The sequence below is a fragment of the Ammodytes marinus genome, assembly GCF_949987685.1.
Source record: "Ammodytes marinus genome assembly, chromosome: 1".
Lineage (NCBI taxonomy): Eukaryota > Metazoa > Chordata > Actinopteri > Uranoscopiformes > Ammodytidae > Ammodytes > Ammodytes marinus.
In genome coordinates this window covers 3,477,850-3,503,599 of record NC_137230.1, presented here as the reverse complement: position 1 = coordinate 3,503,599, position 25,750 = coordinate 3,477,850, and the positions used below count along the sequence as shown (strand labels likewise).

Sequence of the window (25,750 nt, the reverse complement as noted above, 5' to 3'; positions counted from 1 at the left end):
TGGAAACATTTGGGTTTGACACCAAAAGATGAATATGAGACAATAGCTCAACATTTCAGCTTTCATTTCCAGGTATTCACATCTGGATCTGATACACAGCTGAGAAGATATCATTATTTGAAAAGGAACACCACATTTTTAGGCAAGCAAAAGTATTGGAACAGATAGACTTTAAATAAATTAAAGTGAATAAACCGTAATATTTTGTCGCAAATACTTTGCTTGCAATAACTGCATCAAGCCTGTGACCAATTGACATCACCAAACTTTTGCATTCTTCTTTTGTGATGCTTTTCCAGGCTTTCACCGCAGCCTCATTCAGTTGCTGTTTGTTTTGGGGGGTTACTCCCTTCGGTCTCCTCTTTAGCAGGTAAAATGCATGCTCTATAGCGTTTAAGTCTGGAGATTGACTTGGCCAGTCTAAAACCTTCCATTTCTTGCCCCTGATGAATACCTGGAAATGAAAGCTGAAATGTTGAGCTATTGTCTCATATCCATCTTTTGGTGTAAAACCCAAATGTTTCCAGTCTACAGCAAAAATAAATGAATTGGCCTCACTGTTCCGATACTTATGGAGGGGACTGTATCTAGATTAATTAAGCTTATAATTATTATTTTTAACATTACTATCATGTAACAAGGTCAGTGCAAGCTGGTCAACAAAAAGGCCGGACAGAGAAAAAAACACTTTACAATATCCATAGAATATATCTATCTCTATCTGGTATGGTCATTTTTGTTCATATGTATAGTTTCTAATATTCTTCTTCTGATTTATTATTTCTGTGTGTGTGTGTGTGTGTGTGTGTGTGTGTGTGTGTGTGTGTTTTTTTGTGTGTGTTATTTTCCCTTTATGTGAACTGTTACTACACTACTACTACTAAGTTTCCCATTGGGGCTATCTATCGATCTATCTATCTTATATTAATGCAAACAATTATATTACTATGCAGCGTAAAGTTAACAAAAACAAATGTGTATTGTTAAATTCAATTTTATTTCAGCAAATGACGATGATAATTACTATTTTATTATCTGCTTTTTAATCTTTATCTGATTTACAAGTGGGTTTACATACAGATTCAAAAGGGAGAGAAAAGGAAATTGGTCAACATGGCCTCCAAACAAATCAACAATAACAGCTAAGAAAGAGATCAGCAGACACTTTTCAGACCCTGGAGCAAAACAATTCCAAAAATCTTACAAATCATCATGACGTACTCAGTATGGCAACAAGTCAGCTGGCAACACAATCCTCAGGAATTGCTGCTGCACCCCTCCCCACAACGGATTCATCCGGAAAAGGAACAGTTTGACCACGCAACAGGTTTTCATTGATCGACAAAAAAAAGTATTACAAAGTTAGACATTATAGTTATTGGGGAACCCATAACAACTGAAAACCAGGCCTGGAGGTATATGCACACTTAATGCATGCAAACACATGCTGCAGTGCTGCTCACTCCACTAGTCCAGAAGTCCTGAAATTAAAAATTAATGTAAGAAATATGGATTCCAGAGATGGAGAGAAAAAAAAATATATTAAAATGAAGCACCGGTTATGTATTGAGAAGTAGGGGTCATTTGAAAAAGAAGATAATCCCCCCCCCCCCCCCCCCCCACCTTGATTAGCACTGTTGTGAGGTTATTTGTCATTTATTTCGCAGCCCGGGCTGGGATGGCAGAATGATGGATCTAAATGGAAGTTCTCACAGTGTTGACAAGATGAACACAATGCTCTGATTTGAAATATCCATCAGTTATTTAATGGGGAAACAACATTGTTTTGTATTATTCCCGTGAATCTAAAGTTTTGCATGTAGTCTCCCATGTCTGGTTTTCAGTTTTGGGTGCGGTATCAACATGTCTTAAAAAATTGCCACGAAACCATCCTAAAGAGCAGCACACTTATTGATTATTTAGGGGGGTTGGAAAGTAGCTTGTATGCAACACAGCTAAGACACCACTTACTAGATTGTGAAGCCTTTTTTTGTGATGTCACAGAAAGAGAAATGTAGGGTTAGACAGTGAGACCATAAAACACTCTTTCTGCCTTTTCTCAGGCTAGGATGATCCGATTTAATTTTTTTTTGCACATTTATACTTCATAGGATCTCCGAGTTCAATACACCTTCATATTCCAACCGGTGAAGTAGGCCTTTAATACATTCACTTCTCAATATGGAAATATGTGAAACAAGTGAGGGGCTCCATGACTCAAGTGGACACATTTACAACAGCTAGTAAAAAGCCTACCTATCAACGATGAAATGAGACAGGGTTAAAGACATCGCGGGTCAAGTAGGGAATTCATAAAGGAATGGTGCCTAAGACTTTGACTATAAGTGCACAATTGAAGTATTAAATGCAGTGTGGGATGGCAAGACGCTTTCTTAAAATGTTAAACAACTCCAACCTGTTGCAGGAAAACTGTTGAGCTAGTGAGAGACAGTGGAGGAGGAAAATGAGTGCGCTCTTCTTGACATGTGTGTGTGTGTGTGTTTTTATCCCTGGTCTATAGGAGGATAGACGTTCTTTATGAATGTTAAGTGTGAAAGAGTTTTCAGAGGACCAGGCCCTCGTAGGCGGGGCCCTCAGCCTCGGGGGACTCTCTCTGCAGGCGCAGGTGCTCCAGTGTGTTGTGGAAGTGTTTGTTGATCTGCTCCGTCTCCTCACTGCCCTCCAGGTTGGGCAGATCTTCCCTGATCTTCTGGATCAGCTGGTTTAATACCTGCACAGTCACCTGGACAGGAGGAGGTAAGGGGGGAGGGGGAGTGAGACTTTATGCTTGTACTGTGATGTTGGACTCAGTTAAAGGGTATTCTATGGAGTGCTACAGAGCAATGGGTTAACAAAAGGGTGTCACTTTGGTCAAAAATACTAGTGGAGACACACAATAAGCTGGTCAGCAATTATAGGAAGCGTTTGATTGCTGTAACAGCCAATAAAGGCTTTTTCTTTTGATTATTGAGAAGGGTATGAATCATTTTGGACATGCCACTTAAATGTAAATAAAAGCTGAAAAATATTTTTTCCCACAATGATGCCTCTTGTACATGGTCTAATTATCTTTTGGGAGAAGCCTGTGTCATTTCCAATCAAGAAAAAGCTTTAAAAGTAACTTTAAGTCAAAATTTGCCAGGGGTATGAATAATTTCAGTTTTGACAGTATGTCTATATATCTATGCATCTGTCTGTCTGTCTATCATTTTAAAGGTCACATATTATGCTCATTTACAGGTTCAAAATTGTTATTTTGGTCTCTACTAGAAACTGTCTCTTTAAGCCCCACCTACCAAAAAGACCAGTCTGCTGTTTTGAATCAAAGTGCCACTTAGATTCTGGGGGTGTGGCTTATCACAGATGGAGGTAGTGCTAAGTTAGATTGGTATCGAGGGGGCGTGGTTTCTTCCATTATGATGTCATAAGGGGAGATATATCTGCTGGGGTTTTTGAAACAGGTTTTAACAAAGGTGGAGATGGAGAAAAAGAGAGTTTTTTTCTCATATTTTGAGAGTCTCTACTCACACTGGGGAACCATATTAATGTTGAAAAAACATGAAATAGTGCATTCTGCATAACAGGTGACTTCATATATTTGTTTTCAGTCTAAAATCCCATTTTCTCTAGCTGATATTTTTGACACATGTGAACATGCAGTTTTGTCCCTAGCACCGATCACAGGTATCTCATTTATGTGCCATTTAAGAAGTCAGACTACTTCAGTTTGATAGTTCCCTGGTTGCTTAGGACAGTGCAAAACAAACTAGAAAGTGTGACGTGTGTGTTGTCCTACCGCGTCGTTCTCCCTCTCGTAGAAGCAGACGTATCGGTTGAGGATTTCAATGAAGAGCTGGACCTGCAGCGACGGGTCCATGCACTGGTTGGCGATCTTCAGAGCTTTCTTTAGACACTCCATCACTCTCTTACCATCACGGATCTACACATACAAAACAACAGCATCAGTATGTAAGTGTCAGCACAATGATCTGACCCAAACCTTCTGGACAAATACACTGCCTGGCCCCCAAAAAAAGTCGCCACCTGGATTTTCCTAGGCAAAAAGGCAAGAGCCCTCCATCAGTCAAAAACGGCAGTGATTAATATGTTTCAGTTGGCAACAAGTTATTTAACCCAAACGGATGCAGTGAATAGCTTCTTATTTCTTAAACAACCATGTCAGAAGACATGTTGTGGTTTTGGAAAAGATGTAAATCTGTTTCAGAGGGCTGAAATTATTCAAACAACATAGTGGTGAACCGTCATCTTTGAGGAAGAAATGTGGTCGGAAAAAAACTCTAATTATCATGATGGGAGATCACTTCAAATAAATCTAATTATTTGGTGGAATCTAAATGTAAAATATGAACAGTATGAACTCCTGGCTATGTTTAATACGGATCGTAAGAGTATTTCCACTCGCACAATGCGAAGAGAACATAAGGGAAATGGATTATGCAGATGTGTAGCTTTAAGAAAACCACCTATCAGTGGGGCTTATCAGGATACAATACTTAAATGTGCCAGGGAGCATACTGTACAGACTGGACTCTGGAGCAATGGAAAAAGCTTGTGTGGTCTGATGAGACCAGATTGACCCTGTTCCAGAGTGATGGGTGCATCAGGGTAAGAAGAGAGGTGGATGAAGTGATGCTCCCATCATGCCTAGTGCCTACTGTACAAGCCTGTGTGGCAGTGTACAGTAGGATCTGGGATTGCTTAAATTGGTCAGGTCTAGGTTCTAAGAAACCAATAAAGCTTTTCAAAATGTGCTACAGCGAATATGTGGCGTGATCAAAGCTAAAGATGGTCCAACAATATATTTGAGTGTGATTTTTTTGGAGGGCTGGGCAGTATATATATATAAAATCAATCCCAAGAGATTTGTCGAGTCTAAAATCAACTCTAAAATGTTTCCCCTTATAGCAATTATCTTTCTTTTCCATTAGAACCCTTTTTGGGTTGTATTTAACCAACTTTAGTCACCTGATAAAGGTCAAAATACCCCAAAAAAAACCTTGAAAAATAAAATGTACTTAGTGGTGTTCTCACAGGTTAAATGTGTCTAATGACCAAAAGACTGGGCTTCAGTGTGCTGTCTGGACAACTGAACATCCATCATCCCAATGCAAAACAACTGCTTTTACTTCTTGAATGTGGACATTCCAGGTCAGGTCTTTTTCTATCATGGATCATAAGTTCCATCTGGTGCGGACATTGTTACATTAACATATCGTTAGCCTCATAGTATAATTGCCTAAATCATATTTACTCTACATCTACTCTATTCTACATCTACTCTACTCTGCATCTACTTTACCCTACTCTATAACCCTTAAAATGTGACTTAGGCAATTATGCTATTAGGCTAACGAAAAGTAGATGTAGAGTAGAGTAGATGTAGAATAGAGTAGATGTAGAGTAAAAGTACAGTAGAGTAAATATGATTTAGGCAATTACGCTATGAGGCTAACAATATTTAGGTTCCCTTCTCTGACCCAAGCTATTTGAAGATATACTGGTAAAAGACTAAAGCATGTCCACGTCACCTCTTCGCCCTTCTTGTCGGTGCTGCGTCCGGACCAGAAGAGGTGGGCACAGATGCTGACGGCGCGACACTGGTCGGGCTTCTTGAGCAGCTTGGAGGCGGCCAGCGCACACTGGGTCCTCAGGGGCTCGTGGTTCTCCTCGCTGAAACACCTCATCCTCTCAAAGGTTCCAATGATCAGAGTGATGGCTGCTAGCTGGGCTTTAGAGTCACTGATCTCGTCCTCGTACAGAGAGAAGGCCTGAGGGGGGAGCACAGTCAAGGGAATAGGGAAGGGAAGACTTTTCACTTTGACTGCACTCCAGTGGCACACTAATAACTCAAAGCATGAACATACAAGTTTTTTTCTATCTTTTTATTATTTTTTTATTACTGTTTTGTATTTTGTTTGATTGTTTTGCATTGTTTTTTTTTCATTTATACATATATTTGTGTGTGTGCACGTGCGTGCGTGTGTGTGTGTGTGTGTGTGTGTGTGTGTGTGTGTGTGTGCTTATGTGCTCATCTGCGCTTATGCTAGTGTGTAAGCATATGAGCAACAACACTAATATGTAAATGTATTTTGGGTGTGGTTTCTACATATGTCATGGAATGTGACATCTTATGTAAGTGAAGCTGAACTGACGAACTGTAATGAACTCTTGCTGTAGATGCAGACGAGGCTATCCACAGCGTTTAGTTATGAACAATCCCTACAACTCATGTTCACATTTAATGTTGATTCTTTTAGCAAAGATGACATATTGAGTCATTCCTACTGTTGCAATCCTTTAAGATTTTAAAATCCATAACATTTACCTATTGACTAGAGCCCAACCCATATGGATTTGTTTAGGTCCGATGCCGATTATATGCAGAAAAAAAATCCTGATTACCGATTAATTGGCTGATAACATTTAATTCTTTCCCCAAAAAATGTATATTGAAAAGTTACTTTTTTGAACCCTTAAATAGATATATATATATACTTAGTCTTTCTTTATTGTAATATGCATTGTCTGAAAAAAATAAAGTGTTACAAATATGTCCAAAGTGACATGAGGCATTTTTAAACTCAGACTCTAAGCATTTTATCTTACTGCAAGTCATTAACAGTCAAGAGATGACCAGGGCCTCTGCTATTGGCTGCAGGGGGAACTGTCAATGTAGTGTAAATGAATCCAATGGATTACAACACACCTGCTGCTGCTGCTTTTAATAGGCTATAGCCTTAATGCTATTCATTTAGGCTACCTCCAGGGAAGCAATGCATTTCACTAAACAGGATTGCATGATAGAAAAAATGTTTTGGGCCAATGTAGATTATTCTGAGATAGGTTAGAGACAGCAGACCCGGGTTAGAATCCAGCCGGAGTTGTTCTCTGCATGTCTTTCTCCTCTGTCTCCAGTCTCTCCAAACTGTCTAATAAAGCAAAAACCATTGTACCTGTGACATGAACTCGTAGGCTACGGTCTCGTGGTTCTCAAAGCCGATCTCCCCTGCAGCCAGCGCCCCCTGGAGGAAGAGTCTGAGAGGGAGCTCAGCCAGCTCAGCCTTGATAAGAGCACTGATGGTCTGGTGGGCGAAGGAGAAGATCTTCTGACACTTCTTCTCCCACTTGTCGTCCTGATGGCAAACACATTAGGGATCAGGTCATGACAGGACTGGCAGGAGGACAGACAAGCTTGTGAAATGTAGTCAAACTAAGGGATGGGACCGATCCCTTCCACTATCAGCATGGGGTTCAATATGGCTGCAAATCTACTTATCCCCCCAATTTCCATAGCCTGTTTTCAGGTATCGTTAGCCTCATAGCATAATTGCCTAAATAATATTTACTCTACTCTACATCTACTGTATTCTACATCTACTATAACCTACTTTATAACCCTTAAAATATGACTTAGGCAATTATGCTATTAGGCTAACAAAACGTAGATGTAGAGTAGAGTAGATGTAGAATAGAGTAGATGGAGAGTAAAAATAGAGTAGAGTAAATATGATTTAGGCAATTATGCTATGAGGCTAACGGTATGCGAGTTCTGATGTTCTAACCGTTCAAAGCAGTTCAGATAAACCTTTATGTTTTTTTTTGTAAATTTTTTGCCCTTTTGAAATGAGAATTGCTGTGTTGCTCAAGCCTTCCCTAACCGTACACATAGCATCACCACCGACAAAGAAATGTAGAATAACTATGACATTGGACAGTATCGGTATCGGCCAATATCCAAAAAACCTAGATATCGGAATTGAATGGAACTGAAAACTAGTGGATCAGTGCATCTCTACTATGATTATTGCAGTATGTCCGTCCTGGGAGAGGGATCCTTTACTCTGTTGACTCTCCCTGAGATCTCTTTATGTTTTAATCCCGATAAAGGCTTTTTTACTGGGAGTTTTTTCTCAGCCGAGCTAAGGGTCTAAGGGCAGGGTGTCATACTGTATGGAATGTAAAGCCCACTGAGGCAAATGTCTATTTGTGATATTGGGCTAAACAAATAAAACTGATTTGATTTGATTTGATTTACTTACCGATGAGGAGTTCTCCTTGTATCTGAAGGCCAGCTGGTAGGCAGCGAACACCAGAGGAGGGAGTGTGTAGCGGATCCTTTGGTTTCCACCAGCACCAAAGTGTTTCCTGGCTGTGTTCAGAATCTGAAACACAAAATCTACAATGTTAACTTCAATGAGACAACCACACAAATGTCACAGTTGACAGTTTTAAAAATTGGTTAACATTTTCCAGAACATGATGTTTGTTTAAATTTTTTTAGGGCTATTATCCCACTTCCAAAGCAGCCTCTGTCTTCTATTTCTATACCATATGAAAATCAATAAAGGTGTGTAATCCATCGCAGTCGGAATGGGCCAAGGTGGGTAAAAAAAATCAAAGAGTACATAAAAGATGTCTGTCGGAACAAATGTATATTTTCCTCATTGATTGTATAACATTTTGTGCAATAACATCCATGCTGTTCCCTGTAAACTTTGTTTCAGTGAACATAAGAAACCCAATGTTTGACTTCACACAAACATGGAACACCCTCATTTATCCCAAGGTTAAAAGGTCCATGAGCAACACTGAAAGACCTTGAGAGTCTACACTCTAAAATGACTCCCTACGATGATATTTAGCACCTGCATCCTGTGAAGGCATTTTCTGGGATTACACACACACACACACACACACACACACACACACACACACAATGTATCAACGCACACACATTTATGGAGATAAGTACTGTGATGCTACGTACTATCTTCAGTTACTTCTCTGTTACATTCTGTGTAATTTGTCAACTGCTCATTCTTGCAAGTCTTAACTAAAATCTCTGAGGATGCTTTTGAAATCTGACTCCTGACTCTTTGTGCTTTATTTTTGTAAACGTTATCAGTAGGGCTGTCAAACGATTAACATTTTTAATCCGATTAATCACAGGATTCTGTGGATTAATCATGATTAATTTTACCATTCGAAATATGCCCGAAAAAGTTAAAAAAAAAATCTGTGTATTGTTGTATGAACGGAAAGATGAATGACAGAAGGTGGATATGTAGGCCTACATTTAAAATTAGTAGTTACCCGCGGCAGTTGATTTTATATACTATCTATGCCCCGGACACAGACGTGGCCTTTAGCAGTTTAAAACATAGCATGGGCTAACGCGCTGCTATGTTTGGCTGCGCACAGCTACTGATCCTGGGTCAGCCACAACGTTAAAGTGACTGTAGTGCAGAGCGGGTGGGATGTACGGGGCGGATCATTCTGCACATGCGTTAAAAAAATGACCGCGCTAATTCCAGAAATGAATCACCCTGCGTTAACGCGTTAATTTTGACAGACCTAGTTATCAGTTTTTCTGAACTATCGAATTAGAAAATTTCCCTGACAATGTCCAAACTAGTCATCAGTGAAGTAAAGAAGAGCTACTGTAGTTCAGTATGTGGTGCATCTAGTTCACTGCTATATATGCTCTTTTAAATGTTGAGAAAAGAAACCCCACCAGGTACTGCTGATCAGGGTCGTCAGAGTGGAGCAGGTGGATGAAGCGACCCACAAGGCTTTGCTCCTCTGCAAAGTCCTCGGGGTCTGGGTCGTCGGCTGGTTGGTCTGGCTGGTCCTGGATCAGTGTGGAGACTAGGGACAAGATGGAGTCCACCTACACATCAACCAGGGAAGGCACCAACAAAAAATTCAACATAGTGCAAACATTCGAACATCTAATAATAATAAATCGCTTGTACTTTTCTTTGTTTCTATTACATTTATAAAAAGAAATAAAAATGTTATGGTATGTATAGATAGATAGATGGATAGATAGTTTTTTTATGGAAAATGTGGCTTTGCTGTTTTATTTGTATTGTGTATGTGTTCGAAATGAATGCAAAATGTCCTGTTTAACGATTGTTAAAAACTAAATTGTAAATAAAGTTTGAGTAGTACAAATGTCCTTCTTCTGTTTGGTGCGAGTGGGCTGAAGAGGTACTTTTTTTTTTTTTAAGATTTAAGACTGGCCGAGGCCCATGGGGGGTACGCCCTACCAACTGAGCTAAGGGCGCCCCTTGAAAAAGTACTTTTGGATGACATGTTGCATTGTGGGGGATCTGACCTGCTCCTGGGCCAAGATGGTGGTGTTGTACTCCAGTGTGTTGGTCAGCACGTAGCAGCTCATGGTCTTGCGCGACTCGTAGTCAAAGTATTCAAAGAGGGGGGGGAAGTGTTTGAGCTGCAGCACTGTCAGGACGTTGTTGTACGTGTCCACGGGGATCTTCAACAGGCGGGTCAGCTCCTTAGACACTGCACTGCTGGTCGCTATGCTACAAGGAGGGGAGACAACGGGCACAGGGTCACAGTGTGGCACATAGGTGGAAACACAATCCCTGCGTTCCAATCCCCATACTTACATACTATTTAGTATGCCAGAAAAAAGATTAAGGCTGTCCCAATACATGCACATCAATTGTAGTATGCTGAAAATACATAAATGCCCCAATAACTCCAATAGCATTTTGGAGAATTTGTCTCTATTCATAACATTTCTCGACATACTGAAAAAAAAACTTCCTTATCTGATTTTTTTTTTTTTTAACTCTTCTTTACTTTAGTATGTAGTGTGTAGTAAAATAAATAATATGTGATTTGGAACGCAGGGAAAGAGTAGCCTGGTCCAACCAGACCATTTTACTTCATTTCATTTGTACAGAAGGTCTGGAAGTGCTGTAATTGGCAAACTCACTTGGAGGCGGGTGTCTGTCGAAGTTTAAAACTATTAGATCTGCCCAGTGCCACTCTGGATTAGCCAACCAATCGCATCACGTTTGGTCGTCACGTGTGTCATAAGCCGGCTTCTGACGGTGCGTTCCAGTTGGACAGGGAACTCGGAAATTTCCGACTTCACTACATATTGTAGTCTATGAATCTACCGGTACCTGGCAACAGTAACTTGTTAGAGCCTAACGTTTAGTTATTTGGACGAGAAAGGTTTTAGGCGCCCATACTTTCGCGAGCAGATGCACTGGAACACAGACGGGTCGGAACTCGGAACTACCAAGTCGGAAATCTCCTTCTTCCGAGTATAAAGGAACGCAGCATTCAACTGAAACTGGAGCGCGACTTCGACGTCATCGTTCTCAGCCACTCGCTCTGTTCGCTGATTGGACGATTGTAGATTCTCCGGAGAAAACTGGGAAATGCACTGTACACCCAGACTGACTACTGAAGGGAAAATGAAATTTGGCCGGAAGTAGGCGGGCGGGCAGAGCCAGGCTAGGGAAAGAGTAGATAACAAGGGGCTTTCCCTTTCTGTTGATTGTAGCGCCCCCCTTTGGACTAAAGCGGTAGATTGTTTACAACGCCAGCTTTTGTTCATCAGTGACAAACCCAGACAAAGGCATTAAGAAAAACTATCCAAAAATATCAGTCTTTTCACTGATGGTCTCGTTTGCTGTTACATGTTATAAAGGATCATCAGAGGGAAAAATGAAGACTGTTTCAGAAATATTTAAAAGTTCCTCGTAGTCACTTTAAAAGCCATCTACTATCACAGGTTTCTCCTGTCTGTGCTGATGGAGTATAAATACCACAGAATAATAATGATTATTTCAAGTTTTCTGATTGCTGTCAGCTATCTCGCTAACTCCCCATCTCTTATCTCTTCTATCACCGCTCAGTGTTAGAGTGACAAGCTGTAATCTTTTCATTTGTACATCGTGTGTTCAAGTTTTGTTGCCAAAATTGAGGTTACGTTCATATGTATCCTGCTGTCTGACATTTCTTACTGTAACACATTGAATACTCTCCAGTATTTGGTAGACTCGCTTCTTTGCGACACCTTTAAATAGGTGTGTTGGGCGCTCTGGTGGCGCAGTGGATAGAGCGCGTACCATATTGGCTCCGGCCTTCGTTGCAGTGGTCGCGGGTTCGAATCCGACCCGTGGACCTTTACTGCAGGTCGTCCCCCCTCTCTATCCGTCTCCCCATTTCAACTCTGTACTATCAAATAAAGCCTGAAAATGCCAAAAATAAAATCTTGAAAAAAAAAATCTTAAAAAAAAAGTGTGTTAAGCAATTCTGGAAAATGATTGTTCCCAAAAAATGTTTTGTCAAATCAGTCAGTATCTCCTCACAATCTGCTTCCTTTCCGCTGAATATGAATCTGGTGTTAATACACAACCTAGGCTTTGTTAACTGGTAAACAAAGGGAATGGAAACTAAAGGGCCCACCGTAGCTGTGTACGAACACCAGATTTATTTTTCAGAGCACACACAGTACGGACAGGAAGACTGAAGAGTTATTCACCGATTTCACAAAAAGTGATTTTGTCAACAAACATTCTCCAGAATGGCTTACCCCTAGCCTGGCACCGCCCGCCTGGCACCGCCCGCCTGCCACCGCCCGCCTGCCACCGCCCGCCTGCCACCGCCCGCCTACCTACTTCTGCTCAATTCCCTCCAGCAGTCAGTCTGGGTCTACGGTATATTCTTTGGTTTTCTCCGGCCAGATTTTTAGTGGTCCAATCAGCAAACAGAGGGAGTAGCTCAGAAGCCGGCGCATGACATATGTCACGACCAAACGTTATGCGATTGGTTGGCAGATCCAGAGTGGCACTGGGCACATCCAATAGTTTTAAACTTCAACAGACACCCGCCTCCAAGTGAGTTAACATTTGTCAATTGAGCGATTCCAGATCCTCTGTACAAATGAAATGAAGTACGATGGTGTGGTAGGACTTTAAACCTCGGGGGTATCAGGACTTTAGGGACTTACTGTTCCAAGTTGAGCTTGTTGAATATCTCCACGGTGCCCTCCAGGACCTTGTCTACATAGTCCACCCTGTCCGGGTAACACTTCATGGCTAGGTTGATGAGAGACACCTGGAGAGACACCACATCCTCTGAAGGCATGTCCTGACGAGACTGAAGGAGCAAGCACAGAGAGAAAAGTATCAGCACGGTCAAGCCAAACCTTTGTGTCAAACGTAAAGGTTCAGTAAGCGGAATGGTCAGTTTAGCTAACTTCCTGTCAGTGACTGCAGTTAGCAGTCCCCTCCCCTCGTCCCCACGTCACCACACTAATGCACTGTGGTCTTCAAGCAGCGAGTTATCTAGCATCATCTCAGATCCATAAGTGTGATAAAACATGATAAAAACCATCAAAACAGACATTGGGAAGGATTTTTACCTGCTCCACCATTGTAGGCGCATAAACATTCACCCATCTGTCGCTCTGCACGTGCACCGGCAGTGAGACAAGTGCAGGTGTAGCGTTCTCTCTTCTGATTGGTTATCAGTAGTGGGATCCCCGAAAAGTTTATTTGCCGATTAGATGCAGAGCAGGTGACTGAGAGATCGGCTTTATGAAACGCGAACACTATATAAGAGATCACTGTACGAATAAAGAGCGATTTAACACTTATATTAACATAAATAAACCGCTTACTGAACCTTTAAAGTCACGATAGCTTGCGAGGGGATAGTTTACTAAGATTATTAAGCTGGAAGCAGCTCACATGAGTGAAAGATGAAATGTACTGCATGTAAACCAATGAGGAATGATGAGTCGTATTGTCAGAGCTTTGACCACAAGGGGGAGAGAACAACTTTAAATTGTCTCAATAATACATATTTAATAGTTTAAAACTGATTTTAAGATGTTTTTCTTTTATTCTTAATGAGAAATGATTACTGTCAAACACATGCTATTGTTCAGTGGTGCTGATGTCTGAACAAGAAAGGCATTTTATTGACTTTTACATAAATGGTATATGCAGGATCAGGTGTGTGTGTGTGTGTGTGTGTGTGTGTGTGTGTGTGTGTGTGTGTGTGTGTGTGTGTGTGTGAGCGCGCGTGCGTGGAACAGTAACCACTGTCAGTCTTTATGACCAATAATCGATAGAAAAATGAGGTCATATCTAACATCATGGTGAGGTTAAGTTTGCTGCTTGCTAGGTGTAAAACCATAATGATGTTTGATAGATGGCAGAGCAGCATGGATGATTCACTGGGTTTCACATGTAGTTGTGTCTTATGTTCCCTCTCCACACTTGTACTCACCTGAATGACAGTAGCCACCTGCTGAGAGAAGATGTCAAACAGTTTGATCTCAGCTGGAATGCCGGGGCCGTCTTCTCGATGGGCAAACAGAGCCAGTCTGAAAAAAAACAACAAAGTGCATTTCCACTGTTGAAGTCACAAACTGGAATCGTTCTACTTCAAACTGTCACTCAAATGTGCGACCATGGGTGGTGTAGTGGATAGAGCGCGTACCATATTGGCTCCGGCCTTCGTTGCAGTGGTCGCGGGTTCAAATCTGACCCGTGGACCTTTACTGCAGGTCATCCCCCCTCTCTCTCTGTCTCCCCATTTCAACTCTGTACTATCTAATAAAGCTTGAAAATGCCAAAATAAAAAAAATCTAGCGATAAACCATCCCATACTGGATAGACAAAGCTTTCGTACGACCTCAAGTCTCTAGTTGTTGTGACGAGCCTCGAATGGCTGTTTACTTGGTGACCATGTTGTGATGTTGAGTGAGTGTGATGGTGAAATATGTGTACCTGTCAATGAGGGCTATGATGATGTTCTTCACATTGACGTGTTGATGGAGCTCAGCACAGGAACGCAGGAACGGGTTAAGGGTCTGCAGGTGGAACTCATCTGGGAAAACCTGAAAACACAACACACCTTTCAGTCACCAGTCTGAGGCGCACATGCTAGATGATCTATTCAGGAAAAATGGTGGACCATGTTAGAATCATAGTGTGGCACTATTCTGGAAGCCATTCTCGGCTCGGAAGCACTAAGCTCCTGTGTCTTGCTTAAAAAAATAAAAGTCAACCCACATTTGCGCCAGTTAAATGCTTTAATGTGAAGCTAAGCTGTAGGAAATGTTCAGTTGGAATTAACAGTAACTTTACTGTGAGCTGCATGTATAGGTTTTTCTTTAACAGTCGTTAACTAAATAAATAATATAGCATAAACTGAAAACTATATATATGGTCATATCGCACCAACCAAGGATGCGTGCTGGGTATCTACCTGAATGATGCACTCCATCAGATACTCCTGAGCCAGAGAGTCTCTGCAGTTCACCACCTGCTCCAGCACGCCAGAGAGGACAACCTGAGAGGACAGACAGACAGAACAGTGAAGACAGACAGTCAGACCAGTGAGGACAGACAGTCAGACCAGTGAGGACAGACAGACAGAACAGTGAAGACAGACAGTCAGACCAGTGAGGACAGACAGTCAGACCAGTGAAGACAGACAGACAGAACAGTGAAGACAGACAGTCAGACCAGTGAGGACAGACAGTCAGACCAGTGAAGACAGACAGACAGAACAGTGAAGACAGACAGTCAGACCAGTGAGGACAGACAGTCAGACCAGTGAAGACAGACAGACAGACAGACAGACTAGAGAGGACAACCTGAGAGGACAGACAGACAGACTAGAGAGGACAACCTGAGAGGACAGACAGACAGAACAGTGAAGACAGACACTCAGAACAGTGAAGACAGACAGACAGAACAGTGAAGACAGACAGTCAGACCAGAGAGGACAATGTGTGAATGAATAGAACCTGGATCCCTGTAAAGTTGAGCAGTTTAATACGTTGCTGAAGACTCACTTTTGTTGCATTGGCCTTTAACACAAGTTGAGACTTTGACACTCCTAACTTTTTTTTTCCATGTATCTTATATGTTATTTTGTATTGTATCTTGTACAGCACTTTGGTCAACTGATGCTGTTTTTAAATGTGCTATAGATTCATTTTGACTTTGACAACGTGTGAGGACACACACAGTCAGACTAGAACAGTCACATGATCTCAACACACTTCAACACCTACGGGAGATGTTAGCGCAGCATGTGTTAGACGGGCGCTCTCTCCACCACCATAACTTTCACACAGACAAGGTTCTGGTTCTGTTCTGCAGTGAGAACCTTGGTGCTTCCTGGGGAACCAGCCAGCGTTCAGAACTGTTTTAGGTGGAAACAAAGGTTGTTCCGCCCACGCCAAAAAAAGAATGCTCCTTTTAAGGCTTGCCTTTCTAAATATTTACTCATAATTTGTTAGCCTCATAGCATAATTTCCTAAATCATATTTACTCTACTTTTACTCTACATCTACTCTATTCTACATCTACTCTACATCTACTTTTCGTTAGCCTAATAGCATAATTGCCTAAGTCATATTTTAAGGGTTATAGAGTAGGGTAAAGTAGATGTAGAGTAGAGTAGAATAGAGTAGATGTAGAGTAAAAGTAGAGTAGAGTAAATATGATTTAGGCAATTATGCTATGAGGCTAACGATATGTGATGAGCAGCAGCAGCACACTCACCTGTTTGTACTTGTCCACGTTGACCCCCTCCAGTTGGCTGAGGCGGACCAGGTTTGTCCCCACCAGGATCCGGAGCTCCTGCCTCTCCTTCTCCCTCTTCTCGCGGTCTCGGCTGTGTCCCTGGTGCTGCATCCTCACCCACAGCTTGTTCATCTCAGCAAAGTTCAGCAGCACAAAGTCTATGGAGTCGTTGATCTCCCCAGTCATCTCCTCACCCCCCCTGTGGACACATGGCATGGCAACAAAATGACACTCAATCCCTGGGTTCCAATACCCATACTATCTACTACTTAGCATGCCAGAAAAAGATTTAGGATGTCCGAATACGTGCACGTCAATTGTAGTATGCTGAAAATACATAAATGCCCCTCTACTCCAATTTGGAGTAGATTGTCAAATCTCGGCATAATTTAAAAAAAATCTTCCTCATCTGATTTATTTTTCTCTCCTGTGGCCCTAAAACTCTTCTGTACTTTAGTATGTAGTGTAGTAAAGAGAAAAAGTATGTGATTTGGAACACAGGGTATGTACTGTATATACATACATACATAAATACATACTGTCTGTAAAGATGTTATATGATATAGTGTGATGCAAAAATGAGCGTTAAAAAATGTATTCCACTGTCATGGAAATTAATCTTGTGTGTGTTAAACTCAGAGGTGGAATCAAAAAGTGGTTGGCTTAGCTTAGCTTAGCATATTTTATGGAGAAGAAGCATCTCTTGGAACTATCCGTATTATAATAATATGAAATCTGTGGGTGCTCTAGTGATTCGAGCGTTCGCATATCGTCTAGCTGGTCAAACCATTCAATCATCTAATGCCTCGTTTCCACCGAGTAGAGCGGGTCGGGTCGGAGCGGCTCAGAGCGGGACAGCTCACTTTTAAGAATCTCGGTGTTGTTTCCACCGCCGACCCTACCCTTACTGGCAGTGGGACACAGTGTAACCAACTGATTAATTTATTGACGAGGAAAAACACCACACAATAAACAGTGCTGTGCTCACATTTTCGCCAAAACATAAGACTCTTGCCGAGGTGACTACACATGGCGGAAATGATTCTTTCGGCCAATCAAATGACGGCAGTGTGTAGCTCTGCATTTTCGGCACCCTTTCAGGCGGCTAGTACCCCTACGGAGGAGTACTGAGATTTGGAGCGGCTCAGAGCGTTTAGGTGCGCTTAAACCGTACCCTACCCAACTTTTGGCAAATGAAAAGCCAAACTACCCGGACCGAACCGCTCCGATCCGACCCGCTCTACTCGGTGGAAACGAGGCATAAATGTTCAGCTCTTTAACCCATTGATGACTATGGCAATCTAGGATGCATGTCCTTAATGCCTGAGGGTTTTCTGAAAAAATAGTACGAATTGTCAAGTCTACCAAAACCTTAATATCTAAGCCTGTGTAGCACATAGAAACATGAAATAAAATACATTTAAAAGTTAAGGTTCACAGGTTTTATTTAAACATGCTCCCTTAGCGCTTACAAACCAACAAATATTTCAAAAAATCGTCAAAATTAGATGAATTAGAAAATTATTAAATATTGTTAATAAATAGATGCAATGTGTTGTGTGATTTTCGTCAGTAGTCTATAGTAGACCATGATTCTGCGCACCAAACGCCACTAACTGTTCTGTCGCCGACCTAGCCGGCGTATTTTTTTAATTATTTAGTTTTATTTTTTTGATTGACATGATTTTCGGCAAACCACACAACTTTTGGGTGGTCACGTGGTCTTAAAAAAATCAACAAAACCCACCTCATGTGTATTTGAACCAATGACAGTGCATTCTATGCTGGGAATGCCATGAAAATTAGATAAAGTAATAATGCTGCGCGACGCAGCATCAGGCAGGAGAGCCAATGTGGCATCGCGCAGCAGCCGTCATCAATGGGTTAAGCACATGTGGTTGGAATCAACTTTTTTCTTTTTTTCTACCTATATACTTGTGAAATATTCAGCGCTGAAAGAAAAAAAAGAAAGAGAAACGGAACAAATCTTTTCTAATCCTCTTCAGCCTCCTCCACTTTGAAGTTCTACTACTTCCACATATTATCCGCCACACACTTCTTTCAACCTTCAAACAGGTCACAAGTCTCCAACTGTTACAATTGTGTTTAACATTTTAAAAAGCTTTCAGTCTTTTGTTTCCTTTAGTCCTTTTCTGACTTTACAATGGTTGCTGTGTATTAAGCCATCTCATTTGTCAATACTTCAAATATATCGACTTTAAACACATTGTTATCAATATTATATACTGTAAGGGGGCCTTCAGTGTTTCCCCTTGGTTTACTGCTTTATAACAATATACTACAAGGATCTGTCTTTGATTTTTTTGTTTAACAAAGTCAATGCTGACGATGCTGTCTTCAGTTTTGCCTTCTAGAATCTATTTAATGTGTATATTACTTATCTTATCGTATTTGATCCTTTGGTACTTATTAGGCCAGAGAGAAATGTGTTTTTAGATTCCTCCGTATGTCTGGCACATAATGCAGACATTGAACAGAGTTGACTTGACTTGAGTGTTATGGTAAAGTGTAGTTTGAGGAGGGACAAACAGAGAACAGCTTGACTTGCTTACTCTGGCTCCTCCCCGTCGTCTGGCAGTATGTTGCGTGTGCACTGCAGCAGGTAGTTCCTGAGGAAGAGGCCTCTGAGGGGGTGCTGCACTCCACGACACATCTCCACCAGGTCCTTCAGGATGTCTTTACGAGACTGAGGGAAGGAGCGCACATACACCACACCCACTGTGATCAGCAGGTAGCTGGGGAGAGGGCACAGAGAACACAGCACGTGAGCATCACTCACTAAACCTGTATATTGTCTGAAATCCAATTATCAAAACAAGAATTTAATGTTTCAACTAGCTGAACATGTACTGAATATCCACCAAAGGGTTAATACTAATTACGGCCTATCTTTAAATCATAAATTAAATGCTGTTTAATTCTTTTTAAAAAGGCACACTGAAACATTTTAAGGAAAAAATAAATAAATTGTTTTGTAAACAGAAGACTCAAGTCTAAGCTCCTCCCTGCTACTTCACTGGGCGCGCACCCCTACACAGTCTCCACTCAGTCGTATTACTTTTGTGTGACTTTAATGAAAATGTAGCATAGTCAACTTTTAAGGATAAGTAGGAGCCCTGGTTGTAAAATGGACTAGAGAGAAGACAGGTTCAAATTATTTATTTATTTTTATTCTTCAATTTGAAATAAGGGTTTGAATGTTTTCTGAAGCTACCCCATGGTTGAAGATGCTACTCACAGTCTGGGAATGATGTTGCCTGCATACTGAACCAGCTCATACAGGTCTGCCACCTTGCGTCCTTTGGCAAACTCATCGGTGAGATACACCTCTAGGTAGTGGAGTTCATCAGAGATGGCCATGTCTGAGGAAAGTGTTAGGGACCGGTGCACACACAAGCCATGGATCATCCACTCACTACAAAAGCAGCTAACAGCATGGTGATACCACAGCAGCTTCAGACAAGCACCCAGACTCCACTTTTGAGAGGAAAAAGTGATTTTGTCAACAAACATTCTCCAGAATCGCTGACTCCACCTTTAACTTCCATTGTGTCTAAAATTAGAAAAGGGGAAAATGATTGTATCTTCGCTACTGCATCTTTCATGGTGACATTTCAGCCATGAATATAAGGGAACGTCCCACTCTGGCCACCTTTAAGAGCCAAGTAAAGGTATGGCTAAGAACTACCCAAAGGTGCACCCACCTCTAAATGTATGCTGTACCTTATTAGTTGTGTATTAATTGTGTATTTGTTTAACCTACTAATCCTACTAATGAATGATCCTGTTTTACTTTTCTTTCTTTCTGTTTCTCCGTATTTGTATAAAGCAAATGTTTCTATTGTATATCTTTGTCATTTTTAGGGAAATGAGCCCCCGGGCTACAATCTGGCATGTTAACTTGTGCTGCTGTGCATGTTCATTAATGTGCATTGTCCTGAAACAAACAAACAAACAAATGCACAGACTGTGAAAGGATACAGAGCTCATAGTAGCTCTTTGGAGAGAGCATGGAGGTCCTCAGCTCCCCCAGCATGTTAGAGGCATGCTTTAGGGCATCCATCAGCTTGTTCTTGTCCTGCACACAACACACTCAACTGTTTAGACATGTGATCCTGTGATGTCCACTGTTTCTATTGTATTGAGCTGTGATGATCTGTGCTCCTCTGCTAAGTTTCATTTGTGTACCTTAGTTGCAGAGTTGCAGCTATATATTGAGAGTGCATACAGCAAGTATTCACATCGCTTCACTTTTTCCAACATTTAGTCATGTTACAGGCTGGAAAAAGGCTGGATTACATTTATTAGGAGTGGCTTCAGGACAGCTCTGTGAATGTCCTAGAGTGGCCCAGCCAGAGCCCACACTTGAACCCCATTCAACATCTCTGGAGGGATCTGAAAATGGCTGTGCACCAACGCTCCCCATCCAACCTGATGGAGCTCCAAGAGCAATTGGCAAAACTGCAAACTGGCCAAAGATAGGTGGGCCAAATGTGTGGCTTCATATTCCAAATGACTTGAGGTTGTAATTGCTGCCAAAGGGGCCACAACAAAGTATTGAGCCTAGGCTGTGAATACTTATGTACATATTATACTGTTGACCACCATTTGCTTTTACAGAGGCTGCATGACATTGGCTTTGATCATTCTGCATGTAGCTGGTTTAGGGATTATCTCTCTGATAGACAGCAGTCAGTTAAACTCGGAAGATACCAATCTGAGTTTTTAACTGTTACAAATGGTGTCCCACAAGGCTCAATTTTAGGTCCAGTTCTTTTCACAATTTATATAAATAACATTGTTTCATCGCTAAAAAACTGTCATGCCCATCTATACGCTGACGACACAGTACTGTATTGCATTTCCGATTCGGTGCACCAATCTATTCAGAACCTACAAAGCTCTTTTAACACCCTGCAGGACTGTCTAGTGGACCTCAGGCTGGTTCTAAATACAGACACAACCAAATATATGTGTTTCTCCAGAGCAAGAACTACAAATTTGAATGATTTTAATATTTTTACAAATAATGGATTTTTAATTGAAAGAGTCACAGAGTACAAATATCTTGGCATCTGGTTAGATGATAAACTCACTTTTAATTTTCATATAAAAAATCTTGTTCGTCGACTACGACAAAAAATTGGCTATTTTTATAGGAACAAAACCACCTTCCCTTTATTTAGTAGGAAAAGGATTATTGAAGCAGTTTTCATGTCTGTCCTTGATTACGGTGATGTGGTTTACCGGCATGCATCACATTCATGTCTTAAACTCCTGGACTCTGTTTTTCACTCTGCTTTAAGGTTCATCACAGGAGATGCTTATGACACACACCATTGTCTTTTATATGAAAAGGTTGGGTGGTCCTCCCTTAAAGAGAGACGTGACGCACATTGGCATATTTTAATTTACAAAGCCTTGACCGGGAAGCTTCCTCGTTATTTAACTGAATTGCTGCAAATCTCAGATGGGCTTTATCAGACCCGCTCCACTGACATGCTTATGCTTTATGTCCCACAAGCCCGGTCTGAGCTAGGAAAGACAGCTTTTAGCTTCAGTGCCCCTGACTCCTGGAACAACTTACAGCAACAAATTAAACTAAATAACTTCATATCCTTTAACCAATTTAAACAAACTATTTTAAATCTGCCAAACTCTACCTGTAACTGTTTTAATTAGGCTATATTGTACTCTCACCCATTTAATTTTAATTGCTACCACTTAATTTCACCACTGTGTAAATGTTTACATTGTTTTTCTCTTCACCTGTTGTTGTGTATTTGATGTATTTGCGTTGAATATTGTTAATGTATTGTTGTTTTTCCTTTGAATTTGTTTGAACTCGACGTCATTGAAAATGAGGGTCACCCCTCAATTGGTCTCTCGAGGATAAATAAAAGTTAAATGAAATGAAAATGAAATATTTCTAATCATTTTGCAAACATTTAAAAAAAACTTTTTTCATGTTTTCATTATTATTGTGTGTAGAATTTTGAGGAAAAAAATGTATTGAATCCAGACTTATTCCAGGCTGTAGCATAACCAAATGTGAAAAAAGTGAAGTGCTGTGAATACTTTCCGTATGCACTCTATCTATCTATCTAGCTATCTATCTATCTATCTATCTATCTATCTAGAGTCACAACATGAACATACAAAAAAAAAACATAAATATTTCATGAAATTAGACAATAAACTGTCATTTTCACCAGTAATACACAGCAAGTTATGCTTAAAGACCTACTTCACCGGTGGGGATATGAATTTGTATTGTAATCTGAGATCCTATGTAGTATAAATGTGCAAACATTTTTGAAATCGGTTCATCCTAGCCTGAGAAAAGGCAGAAAGAGTGTTTTATGGTCCCACTGTCTAACCCTACATTTTACTAGTGTGACATCGCACTAGTAAAAATGTAGGGTAAGGATAAACAGGATAGCTGGGCCAAGGGAAGACTGAGGAAAGACTGAGGGAAGAAAAACCTAATTCTTTATGTTATAATAGCGTTTTTATAATCATAGAACGCCGGTTCTGTATGGGTGAAGTATTCCTTTAAAGTTTTATGTAATACAACACCTTTAAGTTGCAGACTTCATTTTTAAAATTGAAATGTTTGAAAATGTTGATATTTTGACAAAATGTAATAAAACCCATCATGTAATAACTGGTTTGCAATGTAAGAAAATGCTGAGCCGATAACGTAATAACTCTTTGCCCATAATGTAACATTATATTACTGGTTCACTTATTACAATATGGATGGAGTGAGAAAATATTTAGCTCACTCCATAGTCAAGTCAACTTTATTGTCAATTTCTGCAATGTCACAGACACACAGTGGAAACAAAAAATAATGTTCTCTCCAATCCACAGTACAATACGTACAAAAGGATAAAATAGTATTGTAATATAGTATAAGTAATACTGTATATACAATAAACCCATTCTAAATACATAGTGCAAAAAGTAAGGCAAAATCTAACGGTTTAGAAAAGTAAGTGAACACACATGTACTTCTAAGTTCTTCCATTATGGGTCGTTGTTACATGATGTGCTCTCACAAGCCTCCAGAAGAGCTAACCTGCTTTTTGACACATATTCCCTGCGTTCCAAATCGCATACTCTTTCTTTTTCCTACACTACATACTAAAGTACAGAAGAGTTTTAGGACCACAGGAGAGAAAAACAATCAGATAAGGAAGATTTTTTTTTTCATCATGTCGAGAAATGTCAAGATAAAGACGAATACACCAAAATGCTATTGGAGTTAGTGTGGCCTTTATGTATTTTCAGCATACAATTGACGTGCATGTGTTAGGACATCCTAAATCTTTTTCTGGCATACTAAATAGTATGGAAGTATGGGTATTGGAATGCAGGGATTGTCTGTGGAACTCTACTAACCCAGACAGACACAATATGACATTTGCAACAATGTGAAATCCTCCTACCAGGCATCTCTTCATCTGGAATGACTGGACCTTGACCGCCTGCACTGCTTCATCTAGAAGCTTCTCCTGTTCGTCCTGGGGAGACTGTGTGCTCGGCTGAAACACAAAGCACAATAGAGTCAATACCAGCCGGACCTGATAGTAGCTCTTTTTTTTTTACATTTTACATAATGCTGCAGAATTAACCAATAAAGTCATCAAACAGAATCTCAGTGTTAAGCCAGATGAACTGGAGTGAATCAGCTTAACAAAACCTTTGGATTGAATTTCTTCATTTTCTGAGTGTTTAGACCTACAGTCAAAGGCTATATGGTACTATGGATTTTTTTTTAACTTTTTCCTCAAACTTTATTCACAGTATCTTCTGAAGGCTACATCAGTCAGTCTACAATACCAACCGCAAGAGGGAGGGAGGGGGTTCAAGGGACTAGAACAGTCAACACAGATTTCTATTATTTTCAGTGAATCCAAACAATATTATGATCAGCAATGGATCATGAAAATCTGATCAGTTTTTTGGTAGGCCTATGTGGGAAATACCAACATACATTTCAAACAGGTCAATTTAACCCCCATTTTCATATTTCTCAGTAAGTGTGCGTATGCGTGTGTTTGCATAGCCGTCCTGCTAGTCGTGCTAACCATGGGTGCTAACCAGCTGACACATACTTCCCACCGTGTTTACGATGAAAGAAGCCGCTGCCTGCCATAACACTGAAATATGACACAGCGAAGCGGAAGCGTACGCCAACAACAGCTAGCTAGTTAGTTGTCAAAGCGTCGCCTGTTTGGTCCCGTACATTTCACAGTGAATATGTACTCGCTCATTGGAGCCAACGCTTAGCATGGCATATTAGGGCATGTTTAACGACTTGTGCAAAACGCCAAGGAAGTTAACGTTGACGTAAAACCCCCAGCTCCTCAACCGCAGTCAGTGGATAGCTTGTTAGCCCTAGCTAGCCGCTATCTGCCGTTTAGGCCACAGTAGCCCTCACACACTGTAGAGCAGTTTAAGGTACACACTTGGGACGAGTTGTTCCACTGACCCAGATTGAACACGGGCGGATAAATGAAGGGACATAAATGCATCAGATGATATAGTATTAGTAATAGCGCTTACCATGATTGTTAGCTGTGGGTCAGATGAGTAGGAGAGGCAGGTCTGTCATGTGACTCAGTCTGCACTCACACAGAGGCGGGGCCACGGCTCCACCACTCAGTCACACGGGGACTTGAGACCAAATATTAAAATAGTATAAGTAGGAAATCACATTTTATCATGTTTATCATTATTAACGGGGACATATATTATAGAGTAAAGTGTACTTTTCGGAGTTTGTGTTTGTGATATTTAGGTATTTCGTTTCCACCTACAAGCCCACAGCTGCCGATTTTTTTGTATGAATCGGCACGCTGTTCAAAATAGCTGTGCAATGCAATTCAACACTGTGCAGCTTATTAGCATATAACGCTTCCCATAGTAGCCCCGAGGCTCCACAGGTAACTTGCTAAACCAAACAGTGAACACACTCCCACGTGAACCTCCATGGCCAATCAGAACAGACTGGGCTTTTGGAAAATGGGGGGGGGGTAGATGCTAAAACGGAACGTGTCAAACGGGGGAAAAGGCTAGAAATAAATAATGAAGGTATGGGCAGTGTGTTAAACATTGTCTTTTTTTTTATACGGTAAACCATGGCACCGCTTCTAGTAGGCCCCAAAAATAACCCTTTTATACCAGAAAATTAGCATAATGTAGCATAGGCTAATACTTTGTCCCCTTTATTTGCAAAGTGTTGTGTGCATGTGTCTTTTCAAGACACAAGGAAAACCATTAAATGGTCATCCATTAGGTCATAGATCAACCGTATGTGATTC

General features: G+C 40.8%; 1 protein-coding gene across 1 annotated transcript; it reads right to left on the bottom strand.

Moving 5' to 3' along the window:
- Positions 1-988: 988 nt before the first annotated feature.
- vps35 (VPS35 retromer complex component) lies at positions 989-25,035 on the bottom strand. Its single transcript, XM_080027967.1, has 17 exons — positions 24,993-25,035; positions 23,873-23,968; positions 20,400-20,496; positions 19,657-19,780; positions 18,971-19,153; positions 16,377-16,596; positions 15,070-15,153; positions 14,589-14,698; positions 14,086-14,182; positions 12,800-12,948; positions 10,142-10,349; positions 9,536-9,691; positions 8,061-8,183; positions 6,975-7,154; positions 5,550-5,789; positions 3,797-3,940; positions 989-2,743 (listed from the first exon to the last, which is right to left on the bottom strand). Exons 1-17 carry the CDS (start codon positions 24,993-24,995, stop codon positions 2,564-2,566), a joined length of 2,394 nt encoding a protein of 797 aa, XP_079884093.1. The 5' UTR covers positions 24,996-25,035; the 3' UTR covers positions 989-2,563.
- Between the last annotated feature and the right edge of the window lie 715 nt (positions 25,036-25,750).

Excerpts from the sequence above, each read along its gene's own strand:
- vps35 (XM_080027967.1), bottom strand. Across the intron at positions 19,781-20,399 it reads AAAGAGCTACTATGAGCTCT|ACATGGCCATCTCTGATGAA; the intron begins GTATCCTTTCAC and ends CACTTTCCTCAG. Across the intron at positions 14,183-14,588 it reads ATCATAGCCCTCATTGACAG|ACTGGCTCTGTTTGCCCATC; the intron begins GTACACATATTT and ends GTTTTTTTTCAG.